The sequence below is a fragment of the Atractosteus spatula genome, chromosome 12, assembly GCF_055471065.1.
Source record: "Atractosteus spatula isolate fAtrSpa1 chromosome 12, fAtrSpa1.hap1, whole genome shotgun sequence".
Taxonomy (NCBI): domain Eukaryota; kingdom Metazoa; phylum Chordata; class Actinopteri; order Semionotiformes; family Lepisosteidae; genus Atractosteus; species Atractosteus spatula.
In genome coordinates, this window is record NC_142717.1 from 10,919,971 (window position 1) to 10,947,642 (window position 27,672).

A 27,672-nucleotide genomic window follows, 5' to 3' on the forward strand; every position below is an offset into this window, starting at 1 on the left:
AGTGTTGCAAAAATGGCTGTGTTCTTGAACCTTCTGACCAGAAGACAGAGAACATCTCGAACACTGTCAAATAAGGCCTCCTGCAACAACACATTACTTGCCAAAACTGAGCTGGGTGTGGCTTGAAGAGTATATGTCCCGTCTTGTAGTCGAGCATTGCAACACTTGCCGTGTTACTTAACACAAGCACTAAAATAAGAATTGGCATGTTCCCTGCCCCTGTGTTTGGAGACTTTAGGCCAGAAAACCCTGAAGGTATTTATACGTTACTGAAAAGTGACTCCAGGACATTTCATGAACATTTACATACTGCAAGGAAAAATGTCAGGTACAGTACACAACTCTCTGTAAGAGCATTTGCAAGATGAGCAGTGCAGTATGTTCTTTTTCCTGACTACTCTGCCACTTTTTTATACTCCTTCCAGATTTTGAACAGCAACAGAAAAGTGATTCATTGCGAAATAAGATGAAATGGTCACATCCTATCTTTGCTCACACATGTCCAACTGGAAATGTTTCTTGTAAAAAAAAAAAAAAAGAGGGAAGTTCAATTCATCAGCGTCATCTTTTACATGAAAGCAGCCAGGTTGAGATGTACTTACGCTCGACATCTGATTCCTCCATTTTGCCTGTTGAGAGGCTTCTAGCAGGTATTCAGGAATGCATCTGTCACCCTCAGAAGAATTAAAACTCCAAAGTGTTTAGCTTTAAATGGGAAAAGGTTAGGCACAACACAAAACGAGTTACTTTTTATCTGTAACTAAATGATACATTGCCAGTAAACATTACAACCCCCTAAAATATAACTGTACACATTAATCGCAACTGTTAACCATTTTTGTAACATTTAATACCCTAGTTTTAAGATTGGTTTGCAAGGGCAGTGCACTCAAACCCCTCACTGCTTTATCTAATTTTGTGATTCATTTTAATAAACAAGGTTTATTTCGAGAAATGCATGACCCAGAAGAAACCTAGTGGAAATGTCCATGCCCGCTGTTTTTTTCGTTGTCCCCTATTATTTTAGGATGAAATAATTCCAAGAATTAGAAATCAGCCTAGCAGATAAGCACTGATTTCCTCAGCGTGGGTAAAAGGTTGTACTGCTTCCGTGCCCCATCAAAACACTTGTTTTCGCTTCTATAGATAGGGAAAAAATATATTTCAAAATAATGTATAAAACAAATATGAGCTATTTCTTAATGGAAAGCACAGTTACGAATCCCAGACGTACATGAATATACAGAGCGTATTATTTGAAGAACAATTAGCAAATTACACTACAGTTTCTCAAATGACTACAAAGGCGATATGGCTGCTGTTCTCGCTGTAGCACAAAACATCCAGACGCTATATTTAAAATCATAAAAAGGATTCGTCTCACTTTCACCTACTGAGACTGTTATCTTTACACTAGCTATGCCTGGCTCCGCTGTTCACTTCCTCGAGTCAGGAACGGTGTCTACTAAAAGTGGGATAATGCTTTTATCGATACTGCATTACGTGCTCCTTATTTAAGTTGTAAAACATTCAACTACATGCTTCGTGAAACCAGAAGTGTTTAATTCGTTTATCTTGTTTAATCGTTAGGTTGATGCAATGCAGCAGAATCGCTTCCTACCTTAACGAAGTATGCACAAGACCTACCAAACCCTCCTCCCCCTTTTAAAGCTCCACTGGAAAAAAAAAAGGCTGATTTCGCAATGGATATAATCGTTAAGATCTCCGGAAATGCAAAACCGTAAATCCTAAACCGAAATTGTTACACGGAGATATTCGGATTCTTTTTTAAACACATTTTACTTCTCTCACATTCCCTGCTCGGTACTACACCAGTTACGTTGCAGTTGCAGGATCGCAGGTAAACACGCCTAATCATGTGCTCTGAGTCAGCAGGGACGTACAGAGGAGGCGTGTCGCCATCGCAGTCCGCCAGCCGGCCTCTCGGCAGCTTTTACTACGCACCATAGAGCTGGGAATTACGCGTGTACGCACTTCCGCTACTTTAGTTTTTAATACACTACTTAAAATAGTCTGAATGTCGCTAAAGGGAAGGTAGATTAGTCTCTGAGATGTATTTAGAGAAAAAAAGAAGCCTGCGATATTTATCTTGGAGCGTCTCTGCAACGGGTCATCGTCATTCTAAATGTTTCTTGCAACTGAAGTTTGAAGTACAGCGACATGTGAACGTGTTGTGTGTTGGCTGAATAACGAGAAGCTTTTCGAGTTAACAAAACCGTTTTTGCCAAACTTTCCAAATCGTCTACCAGAAGTACGTTTGTAATCTGAATGTGATCGTTGATAAAGCCTGGGAGCTGAATGCACAATGAACAAAACGTTCACTTTATCCCTCATTTCCTTAATCCGTTATATTACTCAGATTAACATATTTCAGCGTTACAGTACCCACACCCCCTTACACAGGATTTTAAATTTCACAAATTACAATAATTGGCACACTTAAGGAAATTAAACTGGGTTATATAACTTACACGTGTAACTGAACTCAAATGAGTCAATAAATCTGTTCGCTCTCCTGGATTTAAATACTAGTGTAATTTAATCTTTTGAGAATTTGTGCTGGCAAGTCAGTGACTAAAGATTGTATATTCTGTAAATGCTAGATGATCAAGTTTGGTCCAGGAAAGTCACAGTCTCAGCATATCATCAATTTGTGAAGATGTGAAATATGTCAGTTTTGATTAATTTATGAAGTTACATGGTTCCATTAAGGCAGATGTGTCCAACTGTGGTCCTTGAGAGATACAGGATGTTGGAATTTTCTTTTGAAATAACCTGTATTAGGGTTTCGTGGTGGCAAAGTGGTTAGGATTGCTACCTCAGAGTGCTGAGAGCCTGAGTTCAATTCCAGACTGATAGTGCTATCTGCATGGAGCTTGTATGCTCTCCAATTCCTCCGGGTGCTCCAGTTTCCCACTGTAGTCCAAAGGCATACTGGTAGGTTAATCGGCTTCAGTAAGTGACTGTATCTTGCCTTGTGCCTGTTGCTTGCCAGGATAGACTGGCTCCTCCCATATCTCTGTATTGGATGAAGCAGTTAGAAAATGGGTGAATGGACAGATAACCTCTATCAGGGCAGAGGGATGGTGCAGTGGTACTGTAGCTCTGCTGCTTCACAGCTCTTGGATCCTGGGGTGCCTTTTGTGTGGAGCTTGCGTGTTCTCCCCACAACCCTGTGCATGGTTTTCGTAGGCTTCTGCAGTTTCCTCCCCTCATCCAACAACATGCCGTTCAGCTCAGTTAGCATCTTTAACTTACCCCCATACGAGTTTAAGCACTCAGCCCAACCACTTTGCCCTGCCGACTGCTTTTTTTACATTTATTTTTATCAGTGATGACATTACTGTAACAGATTATGTGGGTGCTAGAGTCTGCTCTGGATGTCCCATCTTGTAACCACGGTCTGTGAGGCTAGTCTCTGGCTCGCTGCAACCCTGAATTGGACTGAATCGTAACATTAGAAAGTATTTAGAAACTCAGTGATTTACAAAGACAGCTAGATTGCAGCTATTGATCACCCTATCTTATGAAAAGGTGTAAAACAAGACTAGTGCAAATTAACGTTGGGCAACCTTTTTGCAAATTTCTGATTTTTACATATAAAAGGCCAGTGAGTCTGCTATTAATCCCCTGTCAATGTTAAATTAAAACCGATAATTAGATATGTTGTTATGCAGTGTGTTCCAAAAAGGAGATGGAATGGGAATTTGTTCATCCCAGGTTGAAAGAAAGTGGAGAGGAGAACAGAAGTCTCTGAGGATGTACTTCAACCTGGGAGGTGAGGCCAGACGTACTGTAGTAACCTGGCTGACAGGCATCCAGTTTCAGGTGATTGGGGAATCACCAGTATCCCAGGAAGAAAGGTTAGGGGTGGCACAGGAGAAGCTCAGAAAGCTCCAGCTTTTGGTGGATAAGCGCGAGACGTAAGGGTGGGGAGTCCTGGTTCCTCACACCAGTTGGTACGGAGGGCTCAGAGGTTTCTCAGAATGTCAGGGACAGCAAGGAAGAGGCTGAGGGAGAAGATGGGTCAAGAGCCAGAGGTGCATCGCAATGTCTATGGAAAAGGAGAAGTGAGGACTGAGCTAGCCACCCAGCTCCTGCCTGCTAATCAACTCTGTCCGTGTACATTTCACAGGGTTATCAGTGTGACTCGTGACATCTAGTGAAGATGAGACCTCACCTGATTCGAGATGGGAAGCCGTTTGCAAGAAAATGCACTGTATCCCAAATTTTATGTTAGAAAAATAATTTAATACTTGCATAATGACAAGAAAACAATAATATAACAACTGTGAAATGCAAACACAAATATACTTCTCAGCTGGGAAATGCTGAAATGTTAAAATGAGCCAGGAAGTCCCTTGAGCACATGTAAATTAATTATTACAGTATCACAAGTTGGTACATGCTCACTTTAATGTCTCTTTTAAAAAGAGTCTAGTTACTTTTACTTTGTTCGTATTATTTCTTGAGTTGCCATGCGGATGATTTCATTGAAATCAAAGTGAAGGTATTTCCTCCAGAATCTTCTGTCCTTGCCAAATGTCTGAGCTGGGTAACAGGGGCTTCCTGCAGATTGAATTTGAAGAGGGAAGTAAAAAAAAAAACAAAGAACAGGTTGTAAATAATTACTTGACAAGTTTGAGTTTGTAGCCGTGTTGGCATCCATAGGCTGCAAAGAAACAGGTAAAGCTTCATTCCGTGCAAAAGGTGAGGAAAAGAAAATCGTTTCAGCTGTGAGCTCTCTTCAGGTGACAAAGTACTGTAGGAGCCACCTGAAAAAGGCTCCGCAGCCGAAACAATGCGTTTCTTTTCTTTTCAACATGGAATAAACCTTTACCCGTTCCACTACCTACGATCTTTACATCTTAATCGTATTCTGCCAGAATGGCTGTTTCCTTTAAAGTTTACAACTCTGTATTTACCCAAAAATATTCCATAAATCCCAACTGCTATGATTAAAAGGTTTCAGAAAAATGACAGAAGTTTCCATCCATGTTTTAAACTCTTCTTCCAATTCGGCGTTGCAGGGATGCCAGAGCGAGAACCATCTGATGGACAGCCTAAACAGTCCATCACAGGGCACACACAGACACAAACATGGTCACACTCACACCAGGGCTAATTTTCCCAGAAGCCAATTAACCTTCCAGTATGTTTTTGGACTGAGAGAGGAAACTGGAGCATCCAGAGGGAACCTACTTGAATATGGGGAAAACAGACAGACTCCACACAGAGAGCACCCCAGGTCCGGAATTGAACCCAGGGCCCCAGCTCTGCAAGGCAGCAATGCTAACCACTGCGCCACCCTATTAAAAAAAAAATAATAACACCTCCATTCAAATACTTAAAGATAAAGTCAAACCAAAGTATTTTTGCCCGCTCACCAATTCCATGAAAAACCCGGGCAACAGCTCTTCCAGAGAACTTCTCATCACTGTGGCAGGAAAGGAAGCTTCGGATATCGGCTCGAATCTGATCTTCCCAGTCTTTGAGCTGAAATTATAGACTCCGTTTAAGAATATGTTTTATTCTCTCCTCAACGTTTCTTCAACAATGGAACAGTTAGCAACTATGCATACTTTTAAATGCAAAATGTCCAGAGAATGAAATACAAGCTAGGAGGTAGTTTTAAGAGGGCTCTCTCAGTCTTTTGCCACATATCATTGTTATATACAGGTCTTTTTAGTAAGATGGTGGTGTATATGCAGTGTATTTAGAAAATAATATCTTAGAAAATACAATTTATGTGCACTTATCACAGAGTAGAAAGCTTCAGCTGAGACACACAAATCAAACCTTGGATTCACTCAGCTCCTCGTCTTCTTTCTCTTTATCTTCCTCATATTTTTTGCTCAGGTCTAAATCCATCTTCTCATCAAAATAGTCCCTTAGCAGCTTCTTCAACTTGAGGCTCCTTTCCTCGTCCATCTCATCGGTGCAGAAGCTGCAGTTTCGATACGCGACGCTGGGAGAATGGAAGAAATTAAAACAAAAAATCTTGTTCAGGCTGACCAATTTCTAGGGTTTCCTTTAAAGGCTTTTTTGAGTGGACCTATATCCTAAACACATAAATACATGCATGTAAGTACAGGAAATGACTGTGTGTATTAAATTAATAATTAAAACAAAACCGATTAACTACAAATTTGCAAGCAGCTTTAAAGCCTTCCAAGAAGCCTTCCCTGCTCTCTTACTTTAACAGTCTAAGTGCACTTCAAGTAAATTAATGGCTAATTTACACTGGGAGAGTTTGCCCATTGGGAGTCAATGCTGTAATCCATACTGAAAACTTCTGGGTCTGCATCCTATTGTGTATTTTTAAGCTTCACGTCTATTTTCAGGGAGCACAGTGGTTAGCTTTGCTGCCTTGCAGTGTTGGGGTCCTGGGTTCAATTCCTGAGCTGGGGTGCTATGTGTGTGCAGTTAGTATGTGTTTGTGTGGGTTTTCACCGGGTGCTCCGGTTTTATCACACCGTCCGACACTACACACAAAGAGAAAGTCATCTGTCAGTATCGTTGTGTAAAGCCCATCGGTCCTGCTTTTCTGTTGCTCTTACCTGCGGAAGGCTTTGAAACAGGCTTTCAGCTGGTAGAGCTGCGTTCTCTCCTGAGCCAGCACTCGCCGATGCAGGAACTCACACACCCCATCCAGCTCCTCGGGAGTCAGGTCACCATAGGAACGGAAGTGGAAGGAAAGATTCGAGAACTCCACCAGAACCCCACTCCTTCCTGTGCCACTGGATCCATGAAAGCCTGGACAAAGAAGAAATAAAAGCATAAAGGTGAATCTCTTTATATTCAGAGGACATAAGCAGTTGTCACCTGCTGAGTTTTTGACCAGGATTTTGAAGCTATTTTGTTACACAGCGATAGGGTATGTAACAAAACAATATGTATTGTCTGTAATGGAACTGAGTTGCATACTGGATTTCACCTCTCGTCCAGGCTGACCTCTGCCGATTTCCTGCTACTCCAAGCGACAGGCCCCAACACAAACCAGGTGGCTTATGGGGCCCAACACTTTAAAACTCACAATGATGTAAAGAAGTACAGAGAAAGTAGTCTTTATTTCATCCAAACAGCAGCTATACAACTCTCAAATTACCATACACAAGTTACCCAACTATTCTACAGTGTCCAATAAAGTTGCTTCTAAAAACCAACTAACAGTAAAACCCTTTATGTACCCAACCATCCATGTGAAAACGTGTCTTTCATTCACATTCACAAATTAATCCAGTTCATATTTGCCCGGTGTGTCTATTTACAGTGATTAGAAGTCTTTAATGGCCCCTAGTGCTAGGTCGGCTAAAAATGTCCTAACTTGGCTTTCAGCACTCCAGTCCTTCTCTTAACAAATGTTCTCCTTGTTTTCTCCAAGGATCATGAAATTGCTGTTTAGAAGGAAAGTGTCCCATCTTTATTTTAGGTCTTGAACTGTTTAGGAGATGTAGTGAAAATCTCTCTGTTCCGTTTTCAAAAAGCCCACTGTGTATCAAAACCAATATGCTGTCTGAACAATTTTCAATTATTATATTGATTTCCCTTGTGCACAAGTAGCTTGTACTATAAAAGAGTGCCCATTTCCTTAAAGGACGACTTGGTCCTGACAGTAACAATTAACATTTTAACAGTTGTGTCCCAAAAATGAGCTTTCTGTAGTGAAAAGAAAGGCTCGAGAGTGGGAGCAGCCCAAATAAAAAAGACAGAAGGAGTCTGTACCGCTCTGCATGCTCCACTGGAGCTGCCTCAGCCCTCTCTTCACGGGGACGAGCTCCCAGCCCATGGTGTCAGCCAGCTCCACGACATCGAACTCCACCGAGCTGCAGTGCTCCACACGGACTCCTGACAGCCGCATCCGCGCCAGGGCCACAGCTACAGGCGGGCAGCTGAGAACACAACACCCAGAGGTGACCCCACCTGGCAAGCGACGGTACTGCGCACTGAATGTTCCTAGGACAACTGAACATTCACAGGATTTTGTTGAGGGTGAAAACTCTGAGCTCTTTTTTAATAAATAAAAACCACAACATAAATCAGAGTTTTATTTTTCTTCCCTAGAGATAAAAGAAAAATCATAACTTGAGAAGAAGAAAAGGGACAAAAACAAGTAAACGAAAGCACAGTAGATTCAAAGTTCAAATACCAATAAAATTATATAAAGCAAACTTGGGTTAAGGAAGAAGGAAAATCTTAATATCGCAATCTTACTGTGCACGTTTACATATTCTGCATGGTAATTACTGTATTGCACATACACCTTGTTTAATCAAACAAGTCAAGCACTGAATAGTGTCATGGGAAGTCTACAGAATGCCAGAGTGCACTCTAAAGACCACTCTAATTGTTCTGTGTAGTAATAAAGCCCAGTCAATTGTCCATTCAGCATTTTCTGCAGGCCCATTGTGTAGATCATTTATCATGGCACCGTCCTAGGACAACTCAGATGAATGAGATTCTCTCACATTTTGGTGAGCTTCCTGAGCTGCTGGGGCCCACCATAGCAGACCAGGCGGCAGCTGGAAAGAGTGGGGTGCAGCAGCTCAACCCACTGCTGGGGATGCAGCTCCAGGTAACACAGCATAGTCTCTATACCTGAGGGGAGACACACACACATGAAAATCCTTCTGTCTTAGTCTTTAGAAAACCTCACCGGTATCCGTTAAATACCTATATTTCTATATTTAACACAATCTGTACGCCTCTATTTTAAAACCAGGTAAACCGTTCAGGAGAAAACTAGCAAACGCATCTTATGTACTCAGAACTTGTTGGTGACTGTTATAGAGGATTGTGTCGTCCTTGAACTTGCAGAACTACAAAGCCAGGACTGAAGCCTTCAAGAATCCAAAATAAACTTCCGTCCATCCCTTTTCTAACCACTTTATTCAATACGGGGATAGAGAGGAGCAAGAGCCAATCCTGGCAAGCAACGAAAGCAAGGTGGGATACACCCTGGAGGGGGTGCCAGTCCATCACAGGGCAAATAGACACAGCAACAAACACGCACACGATCACACCAGAGCCAATTTTCTCAATTTATGTACAATGTTATTGCACTGCAGATGCAAATTCATACAAACCCAGGGATAATATACAAACCCCATGCAGATAGCACCCCAGGAATTAAGCCCAGGGTCGAAGTGCTGCCCAAAAATAAACTTCACAACATTAACAAGGAATTCCAGGTTAATAAACAATCCATACATGGTCACAATAGACTGGAGTTTCATTAGTTTTTCAGAGCAAACTTCCCACCTTCCTCCGTGATGTCAAGCGTCTCCACCGTTTCTTGGATAGGAATGGCCCGTTCGTGTGTGAGGCACACTCGGGACACGGGACTGCCGTCCTCGTTCGTCTCTGGCTTCTGCTCCTCTTGCTCGGGACTTGCATCAACGGGGGGATCTGCCAGTTCCAGCATCTCCTGGTCATCCACCTCTCCAGCCTGAAATCACAACACACTCTTCCATGAGGCTTCTGAGGACCGGGATTTCTCTCTTGGACCACCCATGACGCTAAGGTGGCAAATGTAAAAAATAACATCCTAAAAACAAGGGTTCAATTTTGCCTGCATAATTCCATCCATCCGTTTGCTAATCCCGTCTTGCAGGGGGGAGCCGGAGCCTATTCCGGCAAGCAACGGGCCCCAGTTAGGATACACCTTGACGGGACACACGCCACTCCATCGCAGAACAGACACCGCCCACACACACCAGGGCCACTTCTCCCAGAAGCCACTTAATCTACCAGTATGCAGCTGGACTGTGAAGGAAGCTGGAGCTCTTGGAAGGAAACCCACACAGACAGCACAACAGGAATTGAACCCAGGGCCCCAGCACTGCGAGGTAGCCACTGTACCACCATGCTGACTGTTCTCCACACTTCTTACTAACTAGAAAATTGGTACTACTTGTTATGCCTATATTTAGTTTTTACCCATAACCAAACAAGTGAGTTCATTCAATGGGTAAGCAAAAGCGGTAATAAAAACTCTGACAGGATGATAAGTCAGAGTATAAAGACTACATAGCAGAAAACTGGAAAAGCTTTTTTTTTAAAACAGAGAACCGTATGCAAAACATCAAGACGATGTTAAATACAGAGGGCAAGGCCTGTCTTGATGTTACCTGCATCATGCTCAGCTGCTTCTGGTGGATCTGTCTGCACTTGCAGGGAGGAAAGGCTTTCTGGACGAGTTTCTTGACTGTAAAGTAGTCAACTGTGTCAGCATAGATGTGTCTGCGAAGCTCATGGAGGTCTCCGCCCTGCAGGGAGAAGGAGTTACAGGATTTACCGTAGGTCCAGCGCTTACTGAAGTATACTCCTTACTCAAACCTGCTAATTTTATACACACTGTAATGTTATGACACTTACCTACATGGCCTTGTTTCGTGGTCAAAGAACATGTCAGAAAGAAACGTTTGCTACATGCGTGAACTAACACGCTGAACACCTGACAAAGCAGTGCAAACACTGTTGTGGTCATTTGGGAAAAGCCATAAGGAAAAGCCCACTACTGCCATTCAGGTTTTTCCCAGACTGCCATGATAGTCTTTAACGTACCTCTGGATCCAGAAATAAATGGCAGTGCGCTGGCTCTCCATCCCTCCCAGCTCTGCCGATCTCCTGCACATAGCTCTCAAAGCTCTTGGGCATGTTATAATGGATAATTCCCCGGACGTCTGACTTATCCAGGCCCATGCCGAAGGCCACTGTCGCAACAACGATCCGCAGCTCCCCGCACATGAAGTTGTTCTGCACCCTACGGCGCTGAGCGGCCGACAAGCCAGCATGGTAGGACTCCGCTATCCACTTCAAGGGCTTGCGGATCTTTTTCTTGGCTGTGGAATAGAGAAGGTGAGAAAATGGATCGCAAAGGCTAGCGTCAGAAAGCCCTTTTTTATTTTGAATTTCCCTGCATTCGTAAAAAAGCAGCTTCCATAGGCTATTCTGTTGTCCTTGTTCAAGCCAGGCCACAGAAGCAGAAGAGGCCAGAATTAATATGTATTTTCATTCTCCCAGATAAAATATAAAAATAAAAAGTTTCCACATTAGAGCCCTAAACCTACAGGCAAACAGCTACAACCCCCGTTGTAGGAACCCTCAAGCAACATGGCTGTCACAGTTGAGGTTTGCATGACACAGCTCCTCACTGATACCAAGTTTTTACATGTTCCTTAAAAATGTCATCAGGATAAGTCAGGATCCAGTAATGCCAGCAGAAGGAATACCAGTCTCCCAATGCAGAACCAATAATTTTTCAGATGCAGTCAAATCAGGCAGCTAAATTTGTTTCTGCCACCAGAGGCCCAGTTGTTTGGGACAAAATGGAAACCAGAAATGTCCCCATTTAGAATAACAGACAAATCAGAAGAAACAAGTTTCTAGAATGCTATCTGTAGACACACCTAAAACATGTAAAAATGTACCCAAAGGATCCTCCAAAGTGTATTCAGGGACTAGACTTATCACCAAAAGATAAGTCTATACAAAGGGTGAAATACAGACTTAATTTTCAATGATAGAGAATTTGTATTGCCCCAGGAATTTACCTTATCTGTACCACTCAACTCCCTATTTAAAACAGTAATCACTTCCAGGGGTATACAGTATATGAAGCCTGTAATTGAAAGCTATAAACAGAAAAGACCAATTGCTTATTCTGCATCAAACAGATTATCCATTGGGTGTACTGTACAGGCAACCTCACCCCCCCAGGGGAATACCAGGAGTGTCAGGAGATGAATAGAAGGATGAGACTTGATGCCTTTATTGCAAAGAAAGAAGTACTGTTTATAAGGAGTCCATGATGAAAACCAAAAGAATCTGCATGACATATATCCACCATAAAGTTGGGAAAAACTCACACACAAACTACCCCCAGTGGCATAACCCTTTGCCAAAATGACATACTGGCAATCCTCTGTGCTAGCAGATTGCAGAAGCCTAAAAAAAGTAGCATAAGTGAAAGAATCACCCAAAATGTGCTAGTATCCACAAACAGAATTAAACTTTGCAAGTCACACGAGTATCTTCAAACCATACCCGAGCTACTGCTCTTCATTTTAATTTTACCACATTCTTACCACAACTACAACGAAACTTGAAGCCAGAGAGCCAAAAGAGCTACTCCTGGTGATTGCAACAACTGATATTGTGTTATGAAGACAAGGAAAAGTTTGTTTTTTTTAAAATGGGGCTCCGTACTTCAGAAGAAACCATTCCATTTCAAGCACATTTCATGTTCAGTTAAATTGCATTTAAGAATATAAGAAACATACTGGATGAATGGTTACAAATGAGGCCATCTAGCCCATCTGGTAGTTAGTAGTTAATGGATCCAAGAGTCTCCTCTAGACATTTCTTGAGAAAATGGTAGTTTGTTCCATACTCCCACAGCCCTTTGGGTAAATACATCACCTAATACAGAAGCATACCGAGAGCTTTCTTCCTTTTCCCTGGTGTGTCCTCCTCCGTCTCCCCACTGAGCGGTCTGGACGACTCTCTCAGCATCACCCCCTGCAAGCAGGTGCGCAGCAGAGCAGAGATTCTGGTGGTCTCCTCTCGCCGGGTGCAGTAGACAATAACAGAGTCCAGGGACCCAAACCGCTCCCCTTTCAGCAAGGACACCAGCGACTGGGAGAGGGCAAAAAGGTGAACTTCTACCACACTATCGCACACAATTGTGAGAGCGTCTTTTTCAAGTACAACAGCCTTTTCCACGTAGGTTATTTCTCAATTGACACTGTTCACCTTTCAGAGTCACTCTTGTGCGTGAAACTTTACAAAACTTTACAGAGCCAGCTTTCTTAAAGACGACAAGAAAGCATCTTTAGTGTTCCTGTATGTTTCTACCTGAAAACAAAGACATTCCATCCATCCATTTTCTAATCATTTTATCCAATTCAGGGTCGCTGGGGAGCTGAAGCCTAACCCAGCAAGCAACGGGCACAAGCCAGGGTGACACCCTGGGTAGGATGCCAGTATATCACAGGGCACACACACACAAATGTGCACACACTCGCACCAGGGATACACTCTGGATGGGATGCCAGTATATCACAGGGCAGATACAGACATGAGCCCACTCACACCAGGGGCAAGTTTCCCAGAAGTCAATTAAATTACAAGTATGTCTCTAGACTGTGGGAGAAACCCGGAGCACCCAGAGGAAAACCACATGAACACAGGGAGAACATACAAATTAAACGCAGATAGCACCCTAGGAATTGAACCCAGAGTGCTAGCGCTGCGAGGCAGAAATGGTACCACCATGTCGGCGCACACAGACATCCGTTATTCAGAATTCAGACATTCTTCTTCTCAATTCAGGGTGTGGAAGTTCTCTCGGCTCATGCCCCGGGACCCAGTGAGGGTGACACACCTGATCCTTGTCCCTGTCCATTGACACGGAGAGCTGCAGATTGGGTGGGACAGCAGCGGACCGGACTGCAATGCCCTCTCTGTCCCTGATGTCTAGGTGGTGGGCTATGTCCAGGGCTGTGGCGAGCGTGGCAGTGGCCGTCAGCCCCAGAAGACAACGCACCCCAAGCCGATCTCGGAGGACCTGCAAAAGAACCACAGCCATGACTCTGCAGCTGAAGGTGAAAGAAGGTTGACGATGGTGGTATTGTCACAAGATGAAACCTGGCTATCATAATTTTTTTTTAAGAGACAACATAAAGATACATCATTTCTTTCATTCTTTCTGTCCATAATTATCTGGGGAACAAACATACCGTTAGGGGCATAACTTACACCAGGAAAAAATACTTTGAAAAAAATCCAATCTGATTGTAAAAGACCAAACCAAAAGCTGAAACATATGATTAATTACAAAGTGACCGCGAAACACTTTAAAAAAGACGCCACCCTTCAAGATAAGATGTAAAACCCAGGTCCTGACTCTTAATGACGTGGTCATTAAAAATCCCAGGGTGTTTCCAGGAAAGAGTAGGGGTGTTAAGCCCGGTGTCTTGGACAGATTTTCCCCTGACCTTTACAAATCATGGTCTCCTAATATAATAATCCCCATCTCTGAACTGGCTTCATCACTCTGTTCTCCTCCCACTGATAGTTGGTGTGGGGTGAGCGTACTGTACACGTGCACTTTGGTGTAGGTGGGTGCTACACATCGATGTTGGTGGTGGAGGGGAGTCCCCATTACCTGTAAATCACTTTGAGTGGAGTGCCCAGAAAAATGATTAGTGTAAACTTAATTTCCACCAAATGTATTCTTACATTTTGTTTTCAGCTATACTTTTAATTGACATGGAAGTGGAATATTAAAAAAAGTAGGGATCCCTGGAAGAAAAACAACCAAAGACTCTTGGCTTAGCCCAGTCCAATTCAACCGAACTTTGTCAATGATGAGCCCAGCACTAAGCTCACCTTGCACAGCCTCAGGTAACAAGGTCGGAAGTTGTGGGACCACTCGGACACACAGTGGGCTTCGTCGATGCACGCAAAGGCCACCGGGGGAAGCTGGTCAGCCGGAGGCAAGCAGCCTGACCCTCCGTGACCCCCCCCAACCAAGGCCTCAGGAGAGAGCAGCAGGACATGGACCTGGCCGTCTTTCACCTGGAACAGCAACACAAGAACAGGCTGTTCAACACGTCTAGCCTGTTTGGCAGTTTGCAGCTTACAGATCCAAGAATCTCATCTTGCCGTTTCTTGAAAGAAGCCAGGGTAAGCAGCTTCAACACCATGGCAGGGTAGCATGTTCCATGCTCCCACAACCCTGTATGTAAACAAACTCCTGAACTCAGTTTTAAATGTGACTTTTACATAGTATTCATTTTTGTCCTCAAGATTGTGTTCCACTGTTGATTTTGAAGAAATTCGCTTCTTTGATGATTTTGCCTACACAGAGTCCTCCTGTAGTCATCGCTGTTCAAAGCTAAAAAGGTTTCGGTCTGTCATGTAGGATGGTCCTTCAAGTCCTAGAGAGCGATTTCAGTCTCATATCCTTCAACTTAAATTCTACAGTTTATATACTAACGTTATTTGCTTTTACTGCTTTCCACATCCAGAAGATCCACATCTAGAAAATATCTAGTAGGTCTAGAACATGTAAATGATGTGTCAGTGTTAACAGCTTCTTTTTGCTCACCATTTTCCATTTTGTGTTTATCTATCTTGTCTAAATCTTGTTAACATCTTGTTTCATTGAGTAAACCTGATAAACTACTACAAATCCCTGGGGATTGATTGATCTTGAGTGTTTCTAGTACCCAAAACACTTCTGGATCTTCAATACTAACACTTTCAAAAATTACTTTAAAGACGCATTCACAAAGTCACATTCTGAGACAGGTTGATGACTTCTTCCGTAGTGAACACCTGATGAAATAGTCATTTAGCATATAAGGTATTCCCCCCGTCATCATCTATAAGCTTTTTATTTTTGTCCCAAATATGGTTTACGTCATACGTCGGTTTCCTCAGTGCTCTGGGCTGTTGTGCGTGGTTTGCAGGCTTCGCAACTCCACCTGTCCGTCCAGCAGCAGGGTTCTTAACACTCCTGGACTGTGCTCCGAGACCCACTTCCGTGTATTACATTAACATAACAATGTATGCTTCAAAGCACACCACGTCACGGTTACCATTCCCTATTCGTACTACCACTTCTGTTTGCTTCGCTCCGTCTTGATCATTAACTAACATTTCAGTTTTTGCTTCTTGCATTCCTATTGTTTTTTTTTTCCTGGTCTATGTGGGGAAAGTTGAAGTCTTCCATAAAGCTGACTTCTTGTGCAAATAAATTCATTATACAGCGTTCACCAATGCCGATGTCAATTATAGTTGATCTATGGCATACTCTTACCACTGTACCTTTAGAATGGTTCGGTCAAGTCTAACCCATATATTCAGACTCCCGACTCCTTTGAATTTTAGTTCCCGAGCCGTAAGACTCTTTTTGATATATAGTGCTACTTCTCCCCCTTTTCTTTCTTATCACTCTGAAATCTGGAATTCTAGAGTGTGTCCACTAATGTTACATTCATCCCCACTGCTTTGGTTAGAGACATGTCTGTGTGTGTGATTCCAATAATATCACAACTGAACGCTTACTCCCCTGGGCTCTTGTTGCTCTTCCCTTTGGTTCTCCTTTTGTGTACTCCCGAAATAACTCTGACATTTTCTTTGCCTGCTCTATTCCAGTTGAAATGTTCTTGGATTTCTTTGCTTTTCCTTGTGCCCAACCCATTGAGGTGTAATCCAGCACATCTGTACAGATATTCTTTGCAATGGAAAGAATTCTCCAGTGGTGAGGAAAGCTGAAGCCTTCTGCTGCACACCATGTTATCATTCATGTGATGTGTGGACAGATTAAGTGTAGTTTATTTTGTTGTTGTTCACCTTCATCTGGTGTTGGTAAGCTTCCTAGGAAAACCACTAATTCAGTCCCATTCTTCAATTTGTTGCCAAGTTGGATACATTTGTTCAGGAGGGACAGAGCTGCTGGATTATATCAGCCACCTTAACTCCAAGAAGACAGCAAACAGTTGCCGTCTCAGGGGCTCCGGTGTAAATCTCTATCGCAGTGTTCCCATTAATGAAGTTTCCCCAATAAGCAAAACTTCTCTTTTTGGATTCTTAGTAGCACCAGCTCCGGTTGCAGTCTAGTGTTTGAGGTTTCCTGGTCTGGGCCTCTCGCATCTGATTCCAAGTCTTGGAATGAGTCACATTTGTTCGGTGTTCCAAATCCGGGTGGTACTGCTTGGATGGACTGGCGGAAGTTCTTTCTTTTCACCCTCTGGAACCAAATTCTCCAAGTTAGTTTCTCTGTATTGTTTCTCTGACAGTCCAGGGTAAACACTTCCCACTGCCCTGCTGGTTTTGTCACTTCTTCAGTCTCCTGGAACCCTTTGATGTCCCTCTCCAGTGTGTTAACTTTTTCAAGCAGGACCTGGATTTTGGGATGTATTACTACAGATGTAGCCTGGCTACTGGAGCTTCTCCAGAATACTCCACATGTCACGCAGACTGCCGACCACAAGTTTAAACACCATTGGTAAGCATTAAATGTAGTTTATATCTGATGCAGCAAAGTGTTTAAGACTTGTAGTTTTTGGAACACTGTGCTGTCTCTCTAGAGCTGCTTAAATGTTGTCTCCCTTCCTGCCTACAATAAACACCTTTTCATTTCCTCCCACATCACCATGTCGTGCTAGTCTCTAACGGTCAGCAATATATCTGCACATCCTTCTCCTACAGCATTAGACATTTCACAGTGCAATTGAAATGTTTACTCTGTAGAAACAAATCAGAATATTGACTACAGTAACTGCTATCTGACACAGAAATTCACAAATGAAAAGAGGAGCCTTTTCAGGGTTCATAATACATGCAGTCAGAAGCTATCCTAAACTGCGGAATAATAAATGTTAGAAAAATTAAACTAACTAATCACCTAGATTAGTTGTTCATGCCTTTTTCAGTGAAATTAACATTGACAAACTTACAAAGTTAAATGGGATACCCAAGCTGGACTTAAGTTTAGCTTTAATACAAGACTCAGACCACTACAGTGTTTTTCCACTGTCAACGCATTCAAACAAGAAAGAAAAACTTTCAACCTTTTCGATAGCCGCCTCCCTCTGTTTCTGTGTCATGTTAGAATGGATACAGACAGCCTTGAGCTTTGGAGGAAGTCCAGATAACTGGGGAGAAAGAAAAAAAGTCACACGCAAGAAAGAACATGTAATACTTCCCTAGTACTTAAGTAACAATGTTTTTAAATGTGTGTTATTCTTATTTTAAGGTTTGCTTTCACTTTCAGGATAAAGTTCGGCTAAGAAAGACAATAACCGTCTTATAACACAAAATGCAACTTAAACCCAGTGGTGTTATTATATAAAAAAACACTTTAACAAATAAATAATGGTATCATATTACATAATGTAATACATAATTTATTATATTATATAATAATCTATTACATAAACGGTATTACATAACACTGTTGCATTTCACTAGAAACAAACATTTTACATTTGGACATTTTAATTGGTGGGTAGTGATTTAACTCTAGATTGACATGTTTGTGTGCATAAACATCTAAATAATCATATGAATACAGAACAACACAAAATTTACAAAAAGGAAGGCACTGCTACCTGATCATCCATCAGGGACACTAAAGGTGACACAACCAAGGCAATACTCTTTGACCTTTTGGCATAGAGGTAGGCTGGGAGCTGGTAGCACAGAGATTTCCCCATACCAGTGGAGAGCACCACTAAGGTAGACAAACCTGCATGTACAAAAACACTGTCAAAGCTTCTTAACATTTTTCCCCAGTTCTCCAAGAGAAACCTTTTAGATTATATCATCAGTAATTCATATTTACACTTTATGTCTTTTCCTACCTGAGAGGATTCTCATGATAGCCACTTCCTGTCCAGGTCTGAAGGATTTGTAACCAAAGTCTCTGAGAGCTTCATAAACCTCTTCAGGCAAATCTAAAAAAACAAGGTAATTAGAGAAGAAGCATGTATTTAATCATAATCATACCAATGCAACCATGGGCGGCCATTACAACCTTATGCACGGTATAGACAGCGGGAATGTGGCATCATTCTTCAGGAGAAAGTCAATCAGCTCAGAATATCCCATGAATTAAAGGCCACAAAAGATGGATAACGTCAAAGTCATGCTCGTCAGAGCATTTGGTGGCCACACGTGCTCTGCCGAGGGGAGCACTGTCATCTCCTCCCAGCAGGAGAAAACTCAAATACTGCAGCATGTGGTGAAGATGATCACTCAGTACCATTAAATAGTGAGTAGTGCAGATCTGGCCGTTGAATGGAATAAATTATCCTGAACCATGCCAGGAAAATGGGCTACATAACATCACAAAACCACCACAGAGCTCAAGTGCGAGTTCTTTAGGGAGGTGCCACATATGTACTTGTCTGTCAAGAACAAGTGAAGGACAGCTCATATGACATAAATATGACAATTCATGCTAAATTTCTCCACTACTTTATAGTTCATTCCCCGTCCATTCTTTAGAATAGTCCTTTCTTTGCACCACTGGAATCGCAAATATAAATTGCCAGGTGTACACGACAACCCAACTATAGTATCTCACCCTGAGGAGTTCATTTTTGATTAAACTTGCTACTGACACCCCAGGTTGAAACTTGCAGTCAATTCAACAGCAGTTGCTTGCCCCTCTTGCCTTGGAGTTAAATTAATGCATGGATATCACGATCCTAGAGAATGCATTTCCATCCACTGTTACTCTTTGATGATTTCTTTCCCTCAGAGCACTTTGCTCTCAGCAGTTTAGAAACCATTGATCATGAAACATCAGCAGGTTGAGCCGTCTCGGTCACTGAAAGACCTGCCACACCCCTCTTTCAATCACTGAGGTCTCATGTTGCAGTCAAGGCTGGATACAGTTACAGGCAACCAGTCCATCAATTTTATACATGGCCCCCCAAGCATGGTGGGATGTTATTTGCTTAATTAATGCATGGTCACACTTCAGCGGAAACCCTCGTTTTGAAAGTCCTTCTTCTCTGTCATTTACCCAGGTGTTTTCATGTTTTTGTCCACTACCTGTACTGTATGTGAAAACAATACTGTATATCTCTAGCCAAAACAGTGCAACCCTTCAACACACTACACTGCAGACAAAACAGAAATGATCAGAGAAAACTTCCGATTAAGATATAAAAATGGCTAAAAAAAAGCAGTTGTATTAAAAAAGGCTAAAAACGTCTTTCTCTATGAATGAAAAACATTAAACGTTAGCAGCTATTACTAAATAGTGCAATGTATTCTTGGACTTGTAGTTACTACTTTTCTACTTTCCCATTTTGGTTTATATCACCCCCATCCTTAAGTACAGCACAGCTAAAGCACTGAAATTCATTTGGGAATTCCTGCAATCCCAATTCATGTTGGCAGCCAACACTGGAACCGACGTGCATCTTTAATTCACAAAATAAAGATTAGGAGAGATTAAGAACAGGAATGAGCATCAGACAAAATCTTGAGGACATGCCAAGCGTTCAGTATTAATTCAGAAAAAGACAAAAGCAGCTCCAGCACCTCTGACTTTGCCATCTTCCCCGAGACTGTAGAGAGGCTCCATGGACGGAGGGGGACTGGGCTTCTCGTAGTCAGGTCGGACCACATTCAACAGTACGTCATCTTCCTCTTTGACCTGAGACTCTGCCTCCTGACCGTCGCTGGAGGGCACTGGGTGGACAAGATGACAAGAACCAGGTAAGCCCATTCCATCTGCAAAACCACTGTACCCATCATGATTACAGCATTGCCAGGTGAAGGAGACTTTTTTTCTTGATGTTTACCAAAATACGGGGTCCAATGAACGGTAAAATGGCACATTTGTGTCCTGCACAGACTCCAATGTATCATCCAATAATACTGAGAGCTTACATTCACTGGATATTCTCATTCAAGGTAACCCTTTGGGAAAGAAGCAGTTTTCACTTGCTAACTTTATACACCATTAAATGTAAAAAGAGAGCTGAGCACAAGGGAAGTTCCCTAGCAGTGCTTATGGATACACACCAATGGGATCAGAGCGCAGTGTGCTTGTGGCCCGAGCCACCTCCTCCAGCGTGGGCAACTCGAAGGGCTCTGCGTCGGCCTCTTCTGCAGACTCATTCTCCACAGCAGGGGCAGGAGCTACAGGAACACAACATCCATTTGATCGAGAAAACCTTTGCAATTTGATGCACGAGATCTTCTTTTGGCCATTTCAAAGAGTGTGCAATGCGAGCTCACAGCTGTCGGAATTGGAAAGGCACTCGTCACTAAAGTACAGAAGACTCGTGTTTTACGCTAAATGTTTTCACGCGAATCTGTGAATACGTGGTTGGCGAAGAAAAAATCCAAATTAAAAAGCAAATCCTGCGGGACATTTCCCTAATTTAAGTCTTTCACGGCATGCACCTGAGCTACATTTTGGGAACTAGTTACAGAGGCTATAGCACGCTGGTGTTTTCTCTAACATGCAGCATCACTCTCAGTACAGCTCGTAAACCAAAAACCAGTATCAAGGGGAAATTCAAGTCATGAAAAGTGCCTGAATTAGGTAAAAATTGAGTCAAGGGGTGGGAAGACGGTTACCAGTTTGGTGTTATGGCAAGAATGAATCTTCGATTTGTGCCATTAGAGCCATCAGAGACAGAGAAAAGGCTATTCGTACACAGCTATCCACCTACTGTGTTCCCTGCATTTTATTTTTACATTTGATCTATTTTGGATACTGCGCAGTACTGTATTTGCTGTACTACTATTTAACAATACTTTAAACTACATACACATACTAATGCACTTACGATTGATTTTACTGTACGTGATTTTGGGTATATACACAATGTCAGGAACCTAACTAAAGCGTAAAACACAAGTCTAGTGTACAGGCCAAAACTTACTTAATTTTGATTCAGAAAAAAGGTAGTCAAACTGTTTTATTTAAGTACTGAAATGGATAATTATGAACCAACAGGAATTCTCAGCGCGCGTGGCCTAGCGATTTATTCCACAGCCCCGAACGCAAGCCGAGAGGCACGTGGCGGTGCCCCGTTTGTGTTGGCGTTCGTGTTTTCAACAGTGCCCTCTCACCTCGGCCCCTGCAGTCCCGGGCCCAGTGGCCTGTGCCCCCACACTTGAAGCAGCTGTCGCCACTGTGACCCACCCTGGCCCACCTTCCTCTGCGCCCCCCTCCCCCGCCAAAGCGCTCGCCCTTCAGCTGGAACTTCTCCATGTACAGCTGGGATAGAAAGAGAGAGAAACGCCATTATAAAAGGAACGTTTTGGTCTAAACGCTCTTGATAACTTGCTTGTCGAGTAAGAGTCAGACAGACTTAACGGCGCTCAACAGCAGTCTGTTTTTCTCGGGCTTCCATTTTTGTCATTTTCCGACATTTTCACAATAACTGACGATTCCTACAAATGAGAATCACAGTCACGACTCTTCAGTTAACGGTCAAGCCTACCTGTTTGCGAAGAAAGGCACCTTTCAGTGCATAGCCTTTCACATGAGATTTTTTCTTCAGATTAATTTTCACAAAGTTGCCGTCTTTATTCGATGAAGCTCTGCAGGAGCAATGACACGCGAGTATTACTTTAATTTGCGTAAAACGACTGAGAAGACTACAAAATGATGAAGGAAAGCTCACTGCCATGGCAGTCCGTAGACCAAGGTTAAGACAAATTGTTTTGTCTGACCCTACCTTGCTCTACCTTTGTTCTGAACCCGTGTAGAAACAGGAATTTCTTCTTCAGTTTCTCCCAGGAGATTCTCTGCGGGAATTTTTAGTTTCTGTTTCTTTCTTTCTGAGCCAGAAGTTTCCTCCTTTTCTCCATCTTCCCGTTGGGATGGCCTAGGGTTGCTCTTCTTCACTCGAGGGGACTTGGGGCTGTCTGAAGTTTCCCTCCTTGTCTTTCTCTTCTTTTTAGTCGTGCCTTCCTCTGGAAGTTCAGCAGGCTTCTCCCCTCCGGCCCCAGGTTCCCTCTGCCTCTTCCTACTCCTTTTCTCTGTCTCTCTCCGGCCTGTGTCACTCTTGACAGGGCTGTACATATCCTGAGAACGCAATTCTTTGTATGAAACTTCTTTTTTACTCTCCTTGGTCGCAACACATGCAGAAGGCAAGCCAGATTCATTTCCACAATCTTCTTTCAACGTCAGTCTAGTTTCACCTTCTTTTTCTTTAACATTATCCTTGAATGTGAAAGTGCATTCACTTCGGGCTGAAGTGTCCATTTCCGAGGCAGACAACCTATTACTGAACTGCACCCTTCCCTCTACTGTTAAAGGATTCTCCTTGGAAGCAGTCTCCCCCAGGGGCGCGGTGTTCTGCTGGGCTGCTGCACCAGAAAGACTAGCGTGAGCCATGTTTCTGTTGGCTTCTGTCAACGGCAACATTCCTTCGCCAGCGGGAGACAACAAATTGCCCGTGACCGGCTTTTCCGTTTTCTCGACTTCATCAAAGACCTGGCATCGCTCCAGCCAGCCCTTGTCCACTGAAGACAGTCGTTTGGTAATGGATTCACGCAGGAGATGGGCTTTGTTGGAAAATTTCTCTTTTGGAAGAACTGCAGGTGAGCTCATCTTGGATGGTGTAAACCCTGGTATAGGTGCAAATAGATCTTCGCTTTCCTCGTGAGCCGAGGTCTCTGCTGAGGTGCTGAGGTTGGGGCTAGTGTTGGCTGGCTTGAGCTGTGGAGTCGCTGGGCCCATTGAAGCTCTTGGACTAGAGCCCTCTTTCAATGACTTTAAAGGCGTTGTCTTTGGGGTAAAAGACTTCTTTAAAGAAAATGGCCGGTCCTGCAATTATAGGAAAAAATATACTTAGAAAACTATCTATTTAATTGACAAGGTAGCTATATTTATTTAATAACCTCTTAATGCTGGTCATGGACGCAAGCACCTACAGTATGGTCTAAGAAAAACGTGACTCAAAAGGAGCATCTCACTTCATCGTTTTACATTACCAAAACCACAAAATCTTTACAGAAAACCTTTTATTAATCCAAAAAGGTTCACCTAGAGCTTCACAAAACCGTTTCCAGAACCTCCCCCCAAAAAAACGTTCATATAATCAAACGTCTCCCATGCTTGGCGCAGTCACAAACGTCCATGGTGTAATGTAGAATACATGTTCTACATTTAGTTTAATAGAGACTGCAAGATCAAACAGCAAGAAAAATAATTCCAGATATCTAGATATTAAAATCCATCAGACAACTCCTTTGGAAGACAGAGTTTTTAAAGAAACACAAATACAGCAGAATTAATTTTTTTGGTTAGAATAGTTTAACTGCACACAACAATAAACCAGAATACGTCCAGGGGACTGTTTTATTGTGCAAAAAAAGGCTACATTAAATATAAAATGCAGCAAATTAAGGTACCTTTTAGAAATATATGAATTTCTTCAAGAAAACATACTGTAGTAGTACACATCCAAATTAAATAAAGCATTTTATAAGTATCCCCAGAGAACCCAGACTACCGACTTTCCAACCAATTTCTTTACTGCTAATGTTACATTTTTTTAAAATTCAAGGACTGAAGCAGCAGTCCAAGTCGAACATGACTTTGCAGGACACCACACTGAATATCTGATCAACGTTATAGAGAGGCAGGGCTCACTGCACTGCTCCACCTTCCAACCTCAAACAGATATGTCCCACAAAATTGGAAAGCTCATAGCACACTGGTCTATCGAAATTCACAGCTGATGTTTTGACTAGTTATAATCTTAGTAATTTATAATTAAATATAGAATTAAGAATTAATACCTCCACAGCTTACCTTTATAGAAGCTCCTAGGTTTGACTTCAGCTTCATCCCAAAGTACTGGGCTGAAGCCTTGAGAGCATCACTGTCCTTAGGTGTCAGTCTCTGGGTGGACACTGGCATGTGTTTGCGATTCAAGTGAGATCCCCAGCAATCCATCTCCTTTTCAAATAGAAGAGGTTTGAGATTGAGACAGAAAAAGCTCTGTCACAAAATAAGGCTCAAACATAACTTCATGCTTTGGGATGTTTCATAATTCTCACACTTTACCACTTAGGCAAGAAAAAGTCCATAAGACAAATCAGTACTTAACAGGAATGCACAAGAGATTCAGTTCCTATCTTGCATTAAGTAATAACGTTCACTATGCTTGTCCCTTATTTGGGTGTAAAACAGACTGCATCATTTTCAATTACATGCAAGTTTAAAACATTCCTGTCATTCTGCTCTTTACCACAACTTCAACCACTGATTCCTCATTTATACTGCACTTGCTTTTTAAAGCACTTTGAATTTTACAATAAGCCCTCGAATAATAAAACAATGTGATGCTGGGGGAAAAAAAAAGTGTACAGACAAATTGGAATTTGTATTCATATGGTTAATCAATTCAGCCAAATCATAATTCCTGAAAAATAAAAGAGCTAAGATCTTCTGAGAATATCAGATCAATGTATAGGTCATATATTCCTCAACTGTCAAATACGTCAAAAAACATGCAGGGTGAAATGTTTCTTGCACGTCTCTTTTCCTCGGCAGCCTGTGTGCTTTGCCCACCTTTTCACCCGACTGGCCCTTCGTGGTGGGATTCTGGCCAACATTCCCAGAATTCTCTTTACAGCTCTTTCCCACAATCCCCTCCTCTCTCGCTTGCTTGAGCTCCCTGTATTCTCTGTACAGATCTGCAGGTAAAAGAAAGCAAAACGATATTACAACCCAACCTGCAAAACATTTAGAAAGACTAAAGGGAGGAGGCCACAAGGAGAACCCTTCTAGACCGTCTGGTGGTTAGCGGTTGATCCAAGACTCTCATCCCGACATTTCTGAAAAGAAACCACGATAGCAGCTTCACCAACAAGGCTGGCCAGCTTGCTCTTGTTTCCCCACAATCCAACGGGCAAAGTGGAGGCTCATTCTTTAAGAACTAAGAACTGCATTCTTAGAGGCACTTTCCAGCAAATACTAGACATTGGCAACCTCAATTTAACACCTAAATAAAGAGAGATCCAAATGTAATTCAAAAACACATAAAAAATCGGAAGGGTATGAAGACATATGAAAAGGAATCCTTTGCTCAGTCACATGTACGCAAGACACTGCACAAACGTGTGTCAAATATTGTCTGCTGCGTTTCACAGCATACTTACTTTTAGTCTCTTCTGATGCTCTGTCTATGTCATCCTGAAACAAAGAAGCAAGCATTGAGAACCACATTCCAAAGCTGAAACATTTCAGAATCGCACACAACCCACAAATATTCCAGATCTCCATGAGCCTAAGGTATGGCCCTTCAAAACCACCTGGATTTTGTAAATCAATATGAGAGTAACTATATTGTCAACATAAGGCTGTCTGCTAATCAAATAAATCCCTCCAGATTGATCAGAAGGCTGCTTATTTTCAGTAATGGGCGGGACAACTTGGAAGTCAAACTTCCAAAAATGGGGTACAAGGCAGGAAACACTGCTGGATGGGACACCAATCCATCACAGGGTCCACAGTCCAAAACATGCACAAGCACTTAAAAACAGCAATGAATCTAGTCAGCATGTCTTCGGAGGATGAAAGGAAATCACAGCACTCGGAGAAAACCCATGCAAACTTCACAAAGAAAGGCCTGCTGAATCCCACCCAGGACCCAAGACAGGCGAAGCAGTAGCCCTAATCACCACGCCAACTGCAAACCCGTAATTTAATAACGAAACGGAAAACGTATATCTTTCTCGTTAAATGCCGGCTTGATCTTGACAAAAATGCATGAGGCACACCTCACGGTGAACAACACTTGGCACAGTTTCAATCCCAGACCTGAGGTGCTATCTGTGTGGAGTCTGTATGTTCTCCCTGTGTTTGGATGGGTTTCCCCTGGGTACTCCAATTTCCTCCCACATACTGGTAGGTTAACTGGGAAAATTGACCCTGATGTGAGTGTGTGTGTGTCTGTGTGTGCCCTGCAATGGACTGGTGTCCCATCCAGGTGGTACCCCACCTTGTGCCCATTGCTTGCAGGGATAAACTCCGACTTCCCCACGACACTGTAATGGATAAAGCACTTAAAAAATGAATGAATGGGTATGTTTTTATACTGAGAACAAGAAGTACTTCTTCACACAAAGGGTGGTGGAGCACACTGCCCTGCAATGTTGTTGCAGCAGATTTCACCAAAACGTTCAAGAAAAAGCTAGATGAGATCAACTATTAGTAATTAAGCAAGACGGACTGAATGACTGCTTTCTTGAGCAACTTTTGTTACTGTATGATGTTGTGTAGAAATGTTTATAGAATCTGTGAAATGATACAAAGTCAGAGAAAGTTTTTTTAAAAGCTTCCCAGAGACTTTTTTTAAAAAAAACTTTCCTTCCTAGAAAGAGACAGACAATCTCACAGAGTATACTTCTCCTGAACAAGGCTGATTGACGTTGATCTTTGAGAGTCAAAATTCACCTTTAAATAATCAATTCTAAGAAACGTGGAGCAATTTTGTTTCGAACATGCGCTCTTGTACGTTTAAGTAATTCAGAAGTATAAATACAAACCCTGTGGCTGTGAAGGACTGCTTTTGTCCCTTCCTGACTTAACTGAACCAATTAACGAATAGTGCTTCTTTAAGAGTCACCTATAAAGTTGACTGTTGTTCTCTGGGACACCGTTGTATAAGAAACATGAAGCTAAAGCACAATAAGAAGTATCCATATTATAATTAGCATGGTGAAGTTTGTCTCGCAGTTGAACGTTAGCTCTTCTTGACGGTGCCATAAACTCAAGGAAAAGATCTCAAATTAAATACGAGTTATAATAATCATTTAAGAATAATTTAACAGGAAACAAAAGGATGACATAATGGATTTTTGATCCAGTAATTTAGGAGCAGTCACTGTACATTAGAAACCACTTTTGTAACCTGGTAAAACAAAATAATTCTCTACGTTGTCCACATTATTATGTGGTTATTATCTAATCACTCACCTCATTAATTAATGCAGATCTAACAATGAAATGATGCACAGTTTATAAGGCACGTACCTTACTTGGCTTTCTTTTGTTTTCCTGAACGAACGTCAGCTCCCAGTTTTTCAACAACATTTTCAACTCATTGTAACGATCCATTCGTCTTATTTATGCACTGTGCTCTATTT

At 42.3% G+C, this 27,672-nt stretch overlaps 2 protein-coding genes across 3 annotated transcripts in view; both read right to left on the bottom strand.

Annotated features, from left to right (window-relative positions):
* mroh1 (maestro heat-like repeat family member 1) overlaps positions 1-1,736 on the bottom strand; it is a 43,981-nt gene extending 42,245 nt beyond the window's left edge. For both annotated transcript variants that reach the window (XM_088928961.1, XM_088928960.1), the window contains exons 1-2: positions 1,622-1,736; positions 603-705 (exon numbers count right to left, since the gene is read on the bottom strand). In XM_088928961.1, coding sequence (XP_088785087.1) covers positions 603-624 — 22 coding nt within the window. In that variant the 5' untranslated portion in view covers positions 625-705; positions 1,622-1,736. The remainder of the gene's footprint in view (positions 1-602; positions 706-1,621) is intronic.
* Positions 1,737-4,468: 2,732 nt separating this feature from the next.
* recql4 (RecQ helicase-like 4) lies at positions 4,469-27,643 on the bottom strand. Its single transcript, XM_088929620.1, has 24 exons — positions 27,560-27,643; positions 25,684-25,717; positions 25,094-25,218; positions 24,332-24,478; positions 22,248-23,341; positions 22,011-22,110; positions 21,637-21,784; positions 20,578-20,694; positions 20,092-20,241; positions 18,399-18,491; positions 18,147-18,283; positions 17,607-17,690; positions 14,416-14,604; positions 13,409-13,591; positions 12,462-12,660; positions 10,588-10,865; positions 10,152-10,289; positions 9,283-9,469; positions 8,490-8,619; positions 7,747-7,913; positions 6,582-6,777; positions 5,821-5,989; positions 5,409-5,517; positions 4,469-4,590 (listed from the first exon to the last, which is right to left on the bottom strand). Exons 1-24 carry the CDS (start codon positions 27,641-27,643, stop codon positions 4,469-4,471), a joined length of 4,380 nt encoding a protein of 1,459 aa, XP_088785746.1.
* Between the last annotated feature and the right edge of the window lie 29 nt (positions 27,644-27,672).